This window comes from Montipora capricornis, chromosome 3 (genome assembly GCF_036669925.1).
Source record: "Montipora capricornis isolate CH-2021 chromosome 3, ASM3666992v2, whole genome shotgun sequence".
In the NCBI taxonomy this organism is placed as follows: domain Eukaryota; kingdom Metazoa; phylum Cnidaria; class Anthozoa; order Scleractinia; family Acroporidae; genus Montipora; species Montipora capricornis.
Genome location: NC_090885.1, coordinates 21,061,826 through 21,076,825, shown reverse-complemented (window position 1 = coordinate 21,076,825; position 15,000 = coordinate 21,061,826). Strand labels below are relative to the sequence as shown.

General features: G+C 39.8%; 2 protein-coding genes across 2 annotated transcripts in view; one reads left to right on the top strand and one right to left on the bottom strand.

The window, feature by feature from the left end:
• Positions 1–4,260: 4,260 nt before the first annotated feature.
• LOC138042525 (single-stranded DNA-binding protein, mitochondrial-like) lies at positions 4,261–10,505 on the bottom strand. The gene is made up of 6 exons (XM_068888443.1): positions 10,240–10,505; positions 10,078–10,132; positions 8,968–9,084; positions 7,610–7,697; positions 7,015–7,103; positions 4,261–6,267 (listed from the first exon to the last, which is right to left on the bottom strand). Exons 1-6 carry the CDS (start codon positions 10,264–10,266, stop codon positions 6,215–6,217), a joined length of 429 nt encoding a protein of 142 aa, XP_068744544.1. The 5' UTR covers positions 10,267–10,505; the 3' UTR covers positions 4,261–6,214.
• Positions 10,506–10,589: 84 nt separating this feature from the next.
• Positions 10,590–15,000, top strand: part of LOC138042524 (sperm-tail PG-rich repeat-containing protein 2-like) — an 18,520-nt gene continuing 14,109 nt past the window's right edge. The window contains exons 1-4 of the mRNA XM_068888442.1: positions 10,590–10,771; positions 11,408–11,556; positions 13,318–13,464; positions 14,425–14,592. Coding sequence (XP_068744543.1) covers positions 10,666–10,771; positions 11,408–11,556; positions 13,318–13,464; positions 14,425–14,592 — 570 coding nt within the window. The 5' untranslated portion in view covers positions 10,590–10,665. The remainder of the gene's footprint in view (positions 10,772–11,407; positions 11,557–13,317; positions 13,465–14,424; positions 14,593–15,000) is intronic.

Below are 15,000 nucleotides of genomic sequence, written 5' to 3'. Positions count from 1 at the left end.
TTTTCTGCAATTGGACGCGGAGACAACGATATCCAAGTGGATTCGGCTGCTTTCCTTGACATCATTGCTTTAACGAGGGCCAGTTATAAAAAGAACCTAGCAGACAATAATTTTAGATAAAAACTTTTGTTTATTTTTCTCGGCGATCACGCGTCATAATGGCAGCAAGAGGGCCTTTTCTCGGTCGACCAATGCTATCATCCGAGCACCCCATCAAAATTGAATGTATGTATTTGAAGTCTAAAGGTCGAAGACTCGAATAGCGTTCCGCACGGGTTTCACAAATCAAAGACTTCTCTCCGACTGCGCAAGGTCAATGCAAATGAGGCAAAGATCAACTGAACAAATGAGGCCAGGTCAACTGCCGGTTTTAGATTGCGGTGGACTTTTCAAATACTACGAACTACACACGGTTCAAGCCTTGAGTGCAGATATTGCCGAAATGGATGCTCTGTAGCTGACCTATTGGGTGTCCATATTCGTTTTAATGCTCTGGCCCGGGTTGCTCGAAGCATGGTTAGCGCTAACCAGCGTTAAATATCATGTTAACCTATGAGTTTTGATACCTCTTAAAGGGGCAGTGTCATACGATGGCATGCGCAGCTGTTTAAGTCTAGACTAAATACAGCTTTAGAAAGGCACTAAAAGGCAAATTTATCTGTTATCGCTGATTTGGAGTCCAAGAAATAAAATCGAACACAAATACTGCCATGTTTGTTTTCTGCGTGACACGGCTGAATTCAGTGAAGTGTGAGCGGGAACTCTGTCGGCGGTTCAAGCACTCACACATAAATATTTTTTTCTCTGTGATAAACCAGACATATTATCAAGATTAAGATGCCATTTCAGAAAGTGTATTTATTTCCAAGAAACGACTTTGAAGTCGAAAGACGTCAAGAAGCGAAAAAATTTACCCGTGTTTTACTCACCGCTTGCGGTTTTATAATTCGTGCAACAAATAAACACAACCAGTGCACCCAGTTCCTCTCATCTAAATGCAGTTTTTTTCTTCAAAATGTTCAAATAGACATTTTAGAGCGAAGATAGTAAATGTGTTATCAACAAACGATGATGGGGTGGTCTCTAACATTTAAGCGACTCCCTAGAAATGAAATACGAAGATGGACTTCGATCCTTGGCAATGGTGGAACAGCTCGCGCTTCGATTACACCATACGTCGAATTTCTCATGAATTCGTGTCTTAAAAAGTTTTTCTTCATTATAAATGCTGTATTGGTATTTTGACTGCTCTTGTTTTGCTTTCTTGAGGAGACTGAATCACTATTTGTTCGCTTCCAACTCGATGGCCGCCACGACTCGACATGGTAACACGATCAAATCCCCTTCAAAACAACAAAATCAAAGAAAAAAAGGAGCAAAGAGCAACAACGAAAATAATAATAAAGTATTCTCGTTTGTCTCACGACATGGTCACTTTCAGCAGCAGGGATTGGTGCATTTCGATCCTCGCTGTTTCGGTGAAAACCAACCAATCACAGCGGAATATCCTGCTTATTGTACTTCACCACGATGAATAACAGCAACATTTTTTAACAACGAAAATATAGTGAATTTGGGGTCATTTGTTTCTGAACGCCACAGGATATTTGGTTCACTAAAGTGACCACGGGTGGCTTTGATTGTGTAAGATATTCACTCCCCACACACTCCTTTGAAAAGGTTGGCAAATGTTTTGAAAATTTTGGCTTGCTGTCACGCATGCACCACCGATGACACTGCTCCTTTGAGGACGGTACCTACTATTATTATTGCGCATACGTTCTGCGCATCTCGAGATACTCGGATTTCCTATGGGTGGTGCTTATTAATACAGGGATATTTTTGCGCGGTTTAAAACTATGCGGAGAAAGCAGAACTTAGCAAGTGCTCTTGGTATCTAAAAAGAAAATTGGGGGTAACCACGCATTTTTTCAGAGATAATTATAATTAAGCTTTAATTTGGAAAAGACCTCCATACATTGCTTTGTCTTTAAAAGCTTTTTTCATATATTGTTTATTAATTATCTTCGAAAAATGCGTGGTTACCGCCAATTTTCTTTTTGGATTTCAATAACACTTGTTAAGATCTGCTTTTCCCGCATATTCAGTAAACCGCGCAAAAATACCTCCGAATTAGTAGGCACCGCCCTTAACCAACGGTTAGCGCTAACCAGGCTTCGAGCAACCGGCTCCTGGACCCTAATCATAAAAAGTACTGCGAAAGTTTTATGTCGAATATTCGGGAAATTTAAAATGCATTGTTTGCGGGTAGCTTATTTTTATATGTGCTTTTTTTTTTCCGAAGGTTTATTAGTGGAAAGGTTCATTTAAATTCAAATGTCTTGATCTGTGTCTTGATCAGTTTTTGAACGAACTCAGGCGTACGTTCTTGATCTGTAGTTTCATTGGGTATCAAGATGATGCACCTGACCAAAATGGGACACTCCGATTGAATAATAACATTAAACACTTAATTAATGACTGGTCCCGAGGAAAACAGTTCATTTTATTTCCCAAGAATCTCAATGTTTCCCCGAGGCGCAGCCGAGGGAAGCACTGACATTCGAGAGAAAAAAAATGAACTGTTTTCCGATGGGTCAGTCATTAAGTGATTTGTTATATAACACAAAAAGAAAAACGTGCAACAGCAGGTAACAGTGCACTGTTACCCTCTGACGTCATAGATTTTGCACTGTTGCCCGCTCAGAAACTTCTGGCGGGAAACATTTTTTATTGTTAGATGTCATGTGACCTCGAAGTAACCAATGAGAGCGCGCGCTGTTTGGGGAAAAGATTCACCTTTATAACAATTAACAATTATTGGATGAGGTTGAGCATGTTAGCGATAATTATCAAGGCCAAAGTTTGTGTTATCTGCCGAAGGCGAAGGCGGATAACACAAACTGAGGCCTTGATAATTATCGCTAACATGCGAAGACCGAATTCAATAATTGTTTCATTATGCATATTCCTGAGCTGAGCTCCGCCATGACAAAACTGATCAAACTGCTGGTTAGTGTGTTTGGTGATGTCACTTCTGCATGCATAAAACTATTGTCTGTAGGTATGACGTCAATTCTACATATATAAAATCTATTGTTTGTAGGTATGACGTAAGAGAAACAGAGCAAGCAAGAATTAGCTGCGTGCTTATAGCCAATCAAAATCGAGCTGGTGACACCAATGTATAATAATATGAATTATTAACGCCTTTGAGAAAGACGAGGCCGAAAGGGAGACCAAACTAGCTATTCTCCGGCTGCGAATTAAACATGTCGCGAAAATTTCATGTAAAAAGGTACATTGCCAAGTCGGCCACTTCCTGGAAAGAACAGTTCTGTTTATATGTTTACCATACCGCGCACCAGTGGCTCAGTTGGTTGAGCACCGGGCTGCCATGAGGTCTTTAAATAACTGAGGAGAAAGTGCTGCCTTTGTAATTACCGCAAATGGTTAGACTTTCAAGTCTTCTCGGATAAGGACGATAAGCCGTTGTGATATCGAACATAAGCAACTGATTCTCATGGGGGATATTAACTCTGACTATGCCAAAACACCCCTTGATGTACACACTCGAACCCTGCAGTTCATATCCTCAGTTTATCAGTTAGACTGAGCAACTAATCAAAGGGCGCACCCGAGTTACTAAATCCTCGGCCACTACTATTGATTTAATTCTTACAAATATGGTCGACAATGTAGCAACCTCTGGAGTTATTCACCTAGGGATTTCAGATCACAGTCTAATTTATGCGGTACGAAAGTTTGCTGTACCCAAAACTAGACCCATTATTAAAGAAGTTCGAAATTTCAAACATTTTGTCGGAGTGGATTTTATTAATGACCTTAATAGGGCCTCGTGGCAAAATGTCGAATGTTTTGACGACCCTAACTTAGCTTGGCAAGCATGGAAGTCTGATTTTAATGCAATTTTAGATCACCATGCCCCTATCAGACATATGCGTGAGACAATCATCAGTACCATGGCTCACGTTTGACATAAAGAAAATGATGAAGGAACGAGATTACCATAAAAGACACACGGCTCGCACAACCACTGGATACTTTATCAATCTGCCAGGAATAAGGTAAATTGTATGATGCGTAAAGCGAAATCTGACTACTTTCGCCTGAAAATCGATGCGTCCAAGGCTCTGACCCTAAGGCGGGCTGGAAATTAATAAATTCACTTACAGGCGAAGGTAATAAATCTTCCCCTGTCAATGATATTCTTGTTAACGATAAAATTGTTTCCGACGATAAAGGTATTTCCGAGTCATTTAATGATTTCTTTGTAAACATAAGACCAACTTTGGCCGCTGAATCAACGAAAAGGTCCTCCAATAGCGTTAACACATATCTCAGCAACATTCAGAATAGTTTTTCAGCCTTTCGATTCTCTAATATACCAGTGGAAAATGTCGCGCTTACGCTAAAAAACTTAAAGGTGTCGAAAAGCACTGGCCTTGATAAGATTCCTGCCAAGGTCCTTAAAATCGCGTCTAGTATAATTGCTCCATCTTTGACTTTTATATTTAATTTGTCACTTTCCTCTGGAATTTTTATTGATGACTGGAAAAATGCGCGCGTGTCTATAAAGGCAATGACCGTCGTGATATGGGAAATTATAGACCCATTTCAATCCTGCCAATAATACGTAAATTTATCACTATTTGAAAGTTAATTCTGTTCTCTCTAAATTCCAGTCTGGTTTCCGCCCTCTCCACTCGACTGTCTCGGCGTTGATTCAAATGTGCGATGATTGGTCTGATAATATGGATAAGGGAAAATTGACAGGTGTAGTTTTTCTTGATATTCGTAAGGCCTTCGACTCAGTTGATCATTCGATTTTACTAGAGAAAGTTAAGTTTTATGGAGTCCCTGATAGAGAATTGATGTGGTTCAAGTCTTACCTTACTGCCCGACAACAACAATGTTTAATAAATGGTTGCTTATCTTCTCAAAGTAACTTACTCTGTGGAGTTCCCCAAGGCTCTATTCCTGGCCCTCTCCTTTTCCTTATCTACATAAATGATTTACCAAATTGTTTAAAATTCACTACCCCCTGTTTATATGCAGACGATACTCAAATCTTTACCCCTAGTTTTGATATTGGCGCACTTGCCAATAATATAAATTCTGATTTAAAAAATCTAAGCGACTGGCTCACTGTTAATAAGCTCCAATTCCACCCTCTCAAAACTAAGTTAATGATTGTTGGGTCAACATATAATTTGAACACTACATCTGGAGATTTATCTGATCTATTTGCCCCCCAACTGAGTAACTCTTTTGTAAAGCTGAATGATACTAACATAAATTACAATCTTAGGAATATCGAGACTGATTTAGCACTTCCAAGGCCATACACAAATTGTTTGAAGCGCAGCTTTAAGTATAGTGGTGCAATGCTCTGGAATAATCTTTCCTATGAGGCAAAGACCGCAAAATCGCTTTTTGATTTCAAACGCAAACTTGCCTCCTCGCCCTCCATGCCTTCTACTGGATCGCACTGATTCTATGTAATATACTTCTATTTTAAATATATATATATATATATATATATATACTTTATTGTAACGTGTTTACCTACGCCCCACCTGGAAACCAGCTTTTGTTGTGTGTGGCTAGCGTAGTGAAATAAAGTTGTATTGTATTGTATTGTAAACACAACATGATGACGATCAAGTGTACAACAAGACCCCGATACAACGAACAAATTTTCCCATTACTTTGGCACTTTTGGAAACCCACTCAGTGAAAGTAGGATGCTTAAGGCCCTGAACCTGACATTGCATGGCTTTTTACTAACAACAAAAAAATGTCTAAACAACTTTTCATTGGGAAAGTTCTTTGAAAACAGGGGAGCAAAGTAGTTTGTGATGCCAATCCGGTATGGAATGAGCTGATACCCTTTCCTTGCTTGTCTGTGTTTACAAACTATGGCTAGTTCCCTCATCTCTCAAGGCCAATGAAAGGGAAAGGGGAGAGTTTTTAGAAGAAATCAACAAAAGTATGCCTTAAACATGTGCAGAATAATATTCTAGCAAGAGCTTGTGGAAGTGATATGTACTTCAAAATATTATAGCATTTTAACACATTTGTAGTTGAATGGTATATCATCTACATTTTATGATTAACTGACCAATCATAAATCCTACTAATCTACACAAGTATTAATTTAATAAAATAGAAGAGATTCCTGGTTGACATGTTAATAGCCAGCTTCGTCCATGGAAACTGGTTGAGAAAGAACAATAATATCATCTGTAAATAAAAGAGACCAAAGATGTTTTAATAACTGAACTGATATAGGTGAATCTTTGCCAAATCAACTGTGATTGAAAACGAGGTGACCTGTCCCAAGTTGTAAGCCAAAAGCAGAAAAGCTATCCTAAGTATAAAGGTGGCAATCTCAGACTGTGAACATCATACTTGGCTGTACCTTGCACAGCATCTCCTTCAATAGCTGAGTCCCGAGACTCCCCTCTCCACCCCCCCCCCCCCCATCCCACTCTGCAACTTTCACCTCCAGATGTTTCTTCAAACTAGCAGGTTAATTGCTGATGAGAATTTAAAGGCCCACCTTTAACCGACAGGCTTTTTCCCCGTTTGCTTTTGCTATGAAAATTCGCATTGGTTACCGCAGAAATCTGATTGGATGCATTTCAAATTTGGCTGGATTTTCATATGTGAAAATTGTTCCGCAGTACGCAATGCCTGTCGGTTGAAGGTGGACCTTTGACCCTTTGACCTCCAAACCGGCCTAAACCGGCCAGACTTAGTATTTTAATCTGTCTAATGCCAGACAATTTTACTCGTCAATGGGGAGCCCCTGGGAGTCAATGGGCTAATATTGTTTGGCTACTGCCATCAGATCTGTTCATCTCTGCTGCAAAAAGAATCCACTCTGACTGAACATTATCTTACTTAATCTTGGATCTTCATGGTCCTTCCAAAAAATAATAATTATTATTATTTAAAATTTAATTAAAACATTCAAAGGACACATACTTGGCACAATGCTTGTGTTGTATCGCTTGATTCCCTCCTGATCTACATAGTTGCTGTACTGTATTGACCCTTGGACAAAAAGCCTTGTTCTGCAAATGAACCATAATACAAGTGCAAAAATTTTGCAAGGATTATTTTGATGGAAATAGGTGTACGCACTGCAAATTTAGCCACTTGGTGAAACAGCCATAACTTTGCAACTTGCCCAAGGGACTGAAACAATGACAAGCAATTACTACATGACAGTGGCAGATCCAGACCAAAATTTAGGGGGGAGGGGGGTGGGTGGACACTCTCAAAAAATAAAAGATTCCGCTCTTTTGCAGTCTTTGTTGTATTGTCTGCAAAAAGTGCAAGACATTTTAAAAGGGCTTTACTTTTAAATCCAAAAATAATGGGGGGGGGGGGGGGGAGGGGCAGCCCTCCAGGCCCCTCCCCCGGATCTGCCACTGCATGATATCTTTAACACAGAAACAGGGTATAGACCATATTCAAACTTAAAACTAACTTTAAACAATCATTCATCCGACTCAAAAAATATCAGGGCTAACAAGATAATGACAAGGTCAATAATGCTGGATAAGATTTAACATACCCTTTCCTGATGTATGCATTTACTTTTTCTTGAAGTGAAGGTTTAAAAACTGATATGTTGTGCCATTCAGTCCTGCTTTCCAGTTTTTCTTCAAAATATTAACACAAACAACCACAATAATAAGTTCATGTAAATAATATAACTGGAACAATGATTTGTAATGACTGTTGCCTATATCAAAATCCTCAAGCCTAGTTGATAAACTTGACACAAAGATCTTTCCCTTTTAACAAACTGAGAATTTACCCAAAGCATACACAAAACTGGTTTTTGCCAATTTACCATTCTTCACAGTGTCATTTCTTCAGAAATGAACTGTCGCTTACATTTTTCTCTTCAAAAGAATTACAAAAGCCAGTGAAAGTTTCTCTGTCTTATTTTTCTCAAGTTTTGTTTTGACTTGGGCTGCAGAGATCACTGGAAAGAGAGGTGCCACCTAAGGTTGGTGCTCACAAATTAAAGTACTCACAACATACAAAAACTCAGTGGTAGTACCACTTCTGAGGAAAAAAAGACAGGAAGAATTATAAATGACAAGTTTAAGTGCCAGCTTATGTCACTTGTGCTTATTCCTATGTTGTTATTGAAGATCAGCCTTTACCTCTCAAACTTTGGTAATGATTTTACAAATTTCCAAAAAACCAAAAGAGTCTATAGCATACAATCCTTTGATTCAAATTAAGCTATGTCATACAAAGACCAATAAACAGACCTTTTTAAATTTTACGTTTGGTTTTTCCATTCCAGATTATGTAAAGTTCAAAGGGAATTTTCCCTATATTTTCTCAGACGATATTTGAAAGAAACTGTTCCCTAGAGTAACATCACATGGTCTGAAATGCAAAAACAAAATGCCCAAGATAAAAATGTCTTTGTATTAGAGTATTCAACTATTTTAGCCCATGAAATTATTATTGTTCGCTAAGAAATAATTATTCTTTCACAGAGAATTTGAGAAAAATGGTCCATTCTCATCACCAGAGCCTCAGATCGCCCCAAGGCTCTGGGAAACTACATCTATGTAGAAGAACATGTGCTGCAGGGTTCTTATAGCCAAAAAATGGCTAATTGAACCTCACGGTGCCTGCTAATTCCTTGCGCTAACATGAATGCACCAATTAGAGACGCTTTTGATTGCCCTTCACGAAAACCAATGAAAAAACGCTTTGTTTCAGGGTTCCCCAAAGCACTTCTCTCCCTTAGTCAAGAGAAGAGCTCTGGGGCCGAGATTGAAAAATGATCAAGATTCAATTCAAATGCCATACATGTAGGCATAAGAGAGGACTTTGAATGTTCATTTGAATTTTGCCAAAACTCAGTTGGTGTGCTAGATGCAGTTTGGCTGTAACTTTTCTTACCATCTCTTGATTTGTAGTAAACTGTTGTTGCTAAACTGAATTTTGTTGGCTGAAATTCATTACTGCCTTGCAATGGATCACTGCCAGAGTAACCAATCAGTTGGACGCTGTTAAGGCCTGGGAATCAATCATGACATTCTAACATTAGACAAGCATCTTGATCCAGTTACACAAATCAGTTGTGCAAATCATGTGTGTTCCTCTGATAAATTGTGCAAATTATGTGGGTATTCTTAAATTTCTTCAGAAGGAAAGTGTGCTGCCAAGTATTTGTTGTAGACTATTGTTGACAAACCATGCAAAGTAATCAGTAGCAATTTATTATGGTAAAGCTATTGGTCAAACGAGGAAAGGAACGGCAAAGCTAAGGGGGGTGAAAATGGCAACCCAAGTTTAAGCAGCTAAGTTTTTACTGCATATAGAAACTCTGAGTGTTGCTTTTCCCCTGTGGACTGGGCCGTGTGAAAATAAAAAGGGTTTCCCCTTCCAACGTAATAAAAGAAAAGGTCATTGACCAGGGGCGGATCCCAGATTTTTTCTTAGGAGGGGATACACCACTAAGGAATGGGGTTACAGTAGCTGACTGGTGACGTTTTTTCCTTCTTCCAGAATACAAGTTGTATTAGTACTCTCAGAGATCATGGAGGGGAGGGGAGAGGGGGAATTCCCCTCTAGATCCGCCCCAGATTGACTGAATTTTCCACTCTGCCAGAGGAAATAACAGGAAGCCCTTTCATTTCCGTTTAGTACTTACGATCATCTTGAGCATACATGTAACATGACTAAAGTCCTATCCACTTGTATGGTATCATTCTAATTAATATCGAGTAAGCCAACTTTTGTATTTCCTCTGATAAATTTTGCAATATTCTTCTCTTAATACAAGTCAACCTTGGCATCCCCTCACTTATCCCTAGGTAAAGGGGGGATGGGTGGAGGTGGATATCAATAAAACAGGGCTGGGGTACGTGACAAAGTTTGTACAAGCGCGGGATTGTAGAAAAGCGCCTTGTCACTGGTAGCTCGTTGATTAACAAAACGGGACATCGTATCGTCCTTCCATCTCAAAAGCAACTGATTTAATGTTCCATAACTCAAGGTCAGGCTTACATTTCCCGCTTCTTCGAGGTAGGTCTCCCTCACATCTTGCTGCGAAACGTTTGAGCTGTTAAATTGACATGGAGATGTCCACACAAACAATTTCAGAATCGAAAGATAAATGTAAAGCTCAAATCGTACGTCCAATGCGGTACGGTGCGGTGCAAGTCTTACCTGCTGGAAACACTGTCGACGAAACATCTTGCTACAAGTTGTTCGAACACAATCTATGTAACCTCGCTTTTTCTTTCTTTCCCGCGCATGGTCTCTCAGGGAAGAGGTGTGCAACGGGAGTTTTTATTCTTCCAGAAAAAAATATGATTGATAATCATTTTGTTCATAATTTCATCATAGGGAGGCTCAAATCAATTTCTTTCCTATGTAACCGGTTCCATCAGACTATTTCTTCTCTCTCCAAAGGAACATCTCACTGCAGCCCAATCCCACTCACACACTCACACAGACTATCACCACGCAATCGTTGATTTGGTACCAGTCTGTTTGGGAGAGAGAGAATTGTTTCCATAACAACAAGAATCCGCCATGTTTTGGTGATAAAGGTTTAGCTTTTGAGTGTGTTGTGATTTTAAGCTCCTAAAAATGTATGATCGAGCTCCAAGAACGTTAACTAAACCAGCTGATAGCACAGGACGCAGTGTTGGGCCTGGCTCCTACGAACCTCCTGAATCTGCACCTACAAAATACAGTTTGTATCAGCAATTTTATTTTATCTTACGGTCAAAAAATCGTCGCCAATCCTGTATGTTAAATCAACTCTATTCAAGAATACAAGACCAATTGCCCGCAGACAAATTGCTGACACATCTATACTTAGTTAAAAGATTACAAATCTTCTCTCAACCTTAGATATACGGTCTTTTACAACTGAGTTACAATAAAATTAACGTCTATTTTGAGATGACTTATAATTTACAAAGAGAAATGGCTTTCAGTTTCATATACATGTAGTTTACGATCGTACCATAAGGAAGTTTGCAGACAGGGTCACTACGGCCACTGCTCAAAGGAGGAGCTTTTATTTGCGGCCACAGGCGCATTCATTCATCAATTCTTAAGCAGCTTTAAGCCGGTGACACATGTTTCAACATCTGTTGAACAAATGTTGAACAGTGTGTCATTCCATGTTGAATGTTGATATAATTATGCCATTCAACACGTTAAACGTTGTTGAACGCAAATAGAGACCAGCTCTATTCCGTTCAAAACGTCTGAGCAACATTGTTCAACACTTGCTGTGTTGCAGGATGTTGGACCGTGTGTCATCGGCTTTAGTTGCGACTATCCAGTTTGTCTAATGCTGTGTAATTTCTCTTGTATACAGCAGATGGATATGCGCCATTCTTGTCCATGACGGCACGGGAGACATTCCTTGATGTCGGTGACAGCATCATGGCTGCACCAGGTCCTGGCCAGTATGATCCAGCCATTGTTGCTGAGAGAGTGAAAGGAGGAAGCACATTGGCCAACAGGGTCAGTAAATTAATGTTAGCCTTCCTTTCTTTTGTTTTTTTCCACTGTAGAGAACTGCCTGTCTTCAGGCCTGTCTACTGTACGTGTTTTTTTTTTTTTTTTTGCGAATTTGTTGCATCAACTAAACACAATTAATATTTTCGTCATTTGCGTTTGCTGTGCTAATGAGTACGGGGAGAAGAGAGAGCCCACACAACATGATGTATCATGTGAGGAAATCGGTTGCTCAGTAACCTCCGCGCATGCTCAACACAGTGAATTTTGACCCATGGCAGAGGTTAACAAACATAAAAAGCCTAGTGAACATAAAAAGAGACCTCTGCTAGCAGGGAAAATTTGTCATTGCCTGGGCAAAATCACATCTAGACTTTCCAAGCGAATTTGCAGTGAAAAAAATAATTATTGCATCAGTTTGCTTTAACAAAAATCACATAATATATTAAAGTGCCTTTAATATAAACGGAATGGTAGATTATCCCTCCTAATTTCCTCTTCGTAACCAGAGGGAAGGTTTTCGTTACAGCACATTAGCTGTTCCCTGCTATCCATTCCACTACAAGACACCAACCCAACCAAGCTTCCAATCATTTTCCACCTGTCACCAACCACTAACCAGTCCGCCGGCCATCATTCATTTAACGATATTGATTACCTTACCTCTTCCCATCAACCTCCATAAAAGCAGCACTTCCTCCAGCTGTAATTATAACCCAGTGACTTCGGAACCACCCGCCACTGACAAGTAAAATTGGCTGGGGTTAGACAAAATAAAATCTATTAAGTTTCACTCCTAGGAGTCAATGGGTTAACAGGGACATAGTTTCTGAGTGGATTGGGACATGTTTTTGGGTGAATACGAGAGGTTGTTAACCTGTTGACAAGAAAAATCGTCTGGCATTAGACTGAGGAAACTCCCTCACTCCTAGGAATAGAACACCCAGCCAGTACAGGCACAGATGTTTTACAAGATACGGCACATCCACCTTCTGCAAGATCCCCAGTTCCCCTTAACAGAGATAATTATCACTGATTACTGTAGGGAAGGGAGGGAGAAGGGGGGGGGGGACTAGTGAGGCACTATGGCACGTGTGTTCTTAGCAGTTACAGTGTGCTGTCACCTCTGCTTGACCACATTTCTAAGTGACTGAGGAAAATGGGCTGCCCACATGTGTATGTTGTGGCTCAATTTTTTTCCTAATTCAATTTTTTTATATTCCTTTGTTTCAGATTATGACGATAAATATTAGACAAAGAAAAATGAAAATTGAACTGGTTTGAAAATTTTTAAACCAAGAAAAAAATTGAACCACAACATCTACACCTGCAAATGATTAAACTTTAGAACTAGCCTTTCATAGCTGGCGGTTTTGTTGGTTTCAGAGGAGAGTAAAACAAGGAATGGGAACCATTCCTCTGACTTCCAACATGATCAGTTGTTTTTGTGGGTTTGCTGCTGCCTCACGGTGCCTCTCTCCACCCAGGTGTATGAATGGGTGCCGGCGAATTTAATGCTAGGGCTGGCCCTCCGATGGACTACCATCCCATCCAGGGGGGAGTAGAAATACTCCTAGTTGCTTCATGCTACGGAAACTGGGGTTTAAGGCTCCGGCGTGTTGGGCCACTGGCTTGTAAGCAGACTTGCCTTGCCTTGCTGCTGCCTCACAGTCTCCACAAAGCAACCAGTGCTAAACAAGCTCATTTCATACAATGTGCCATCTCTACTTTAATTTATGTTAACAATGTTACTTTTTTGTAAATTAGTCTTCCAGATTTGTTGGTAAAGCATCTTATACACCCGGACCTGGAGCTTATAATTTGCAAAAGCGCAGTGATTGGCTAAAGGAGAAGTATGCCCAGAGAGAACTGCCTCCTGAGTTGTTAGTTAATGAAGGCATGAAGGATGGCTCAGTAAGTCAGACTAGCGTTGTAATAGTTATTTATTTTTCCTTCATGAATGTTATTACTACACTGGAGACTAGAACTGCTTTGCTCCACCAGATTTAAGGGCTTGATTAACCAATTCACTCCGCAGGCGCCACAGGACACCCCCAGTTGACCAGTAAAATTGTCTGACATTAGACAGAGTAAAATCTGTTAAGTCTCACCTCCAGGAGTCAATGGTTTAACCCTTTCAGCCCCGTGGGGTTCCCCATTGACGAGTAAAATTGTCTGGCGTTAGACAGAGTAAAATCTATAAGTGGCACTATTGGGAGTGAAAGGGTTAAGAGATTTGAGTTTGGGTGGCATTAGGTTACAAATCATAGTGGTTTAAGAGCACTCACCTTCCATTAGTGGTTACTGCATTAAATTCCTGGAATGTACAGTGTAGCTTCATAGAAGAGCTGCTATTTTAAAGAGAGATTATTTTTTATTTTTGGATACCGAGTTCTTTTTCCCTCATGAAAAAAACAATTATCATGATGGTTGTATGGTCTTCTTTAACCCTTATTCACCTCTAAGGGACCCCGGACTATTGATGGGTAAAATCATCTGGCATTAGACAGAGTACAGTGTTAAGTCTATATTGTCACTCTAGACTTATATTAGAGACAAAGGATTAATTATCATAAAGGGGAGGTAGTTTTGAGTAAGCAAATAATTATGTGGTTACTAAAATGGTACTAAAGTTCAGGAACATAAACACTTTACATAAAACTTTGATGATCATGAATTCCCCCTCCTCAAAAAAAATAATTGTTAGGCTGGCTTAGCTACGTACTTGGCTTCTGAATACTTTGCATTAGTTATCCCCCAATTTGAAACACAAACTTAAAAATTAGGATGTTCCTTTCACAATCATCATGTTGTATACTAAATTTTTCAAAATAAATCAATGTTGTGTGATGTGAGCATCTCCTGTCTCTCCAGATATACAAGACGAGTCGCATAACATTTCAGAGAAAACCAGATCCCCCTTCCATTCCATCACCTGGTAAAGCATACGGATATGAAGAAGCACCAGATGGAAGTCTGCGACCACAGGACATACCAAACCATGACATTACCATGGGTCCTGCTTACTACAATGTCAATCATGTAAGTATCTAGGATTCTTTCTAGAAGTTGACAGGTGAAATGGCAAATTATTTTTATCATTTTGTACTTGTCTGCAGTTCAGAGCAGACCTTGCCACCCTGGGAACAGAGCCTCTCTAAAACTCACCAGGAGGAGAGCAAAAATCTGAGGCTCTGCAGAAATTGTATCAGGTCTTTAAAGTCGCTGCAGCGGCCCAAATTTTTGGGTATGACATTTTTGACAAGACGAAGGTCAAAACCGAGCCTTCAGTAAGAAAATCAATATGGTGTCTAGGAGTGCAATCAAGACTTGGCAGTGGATTTGAAACTGTCTCCAAGCAATGACTTGCACATATTCAATAAAGACTTTAAACAATTTCTGCAGAGTCCTTTCTTTCTCTTTGAGTTAAGAAAGGTTCTGCTGGCAGGG

Excerpts from the sequence above, each read along its gene's own strand:
- LOC138042525 (XM_068888443.1), bottom strand. The coding sequence starts at position 10,266 with ATGTTTCGTCGACAGTGTTTCCAGCAG. Across the intron at positions 10,133-10,239 it reads GTCGACAGTGTTTCCAGCAG|CTCAAACGTTTCGCAGCAAG; the intron begins GTAAGACTTGCA and ends TCAATTTAACAG. Across the intron at positions 6,268-7,014 it reads CAACACAAGCATTGTGCCAA|ATGATATTATTGTTCTTTCT; the intron begins GTATGTGTCCTT and ends TTTTATTTACAG.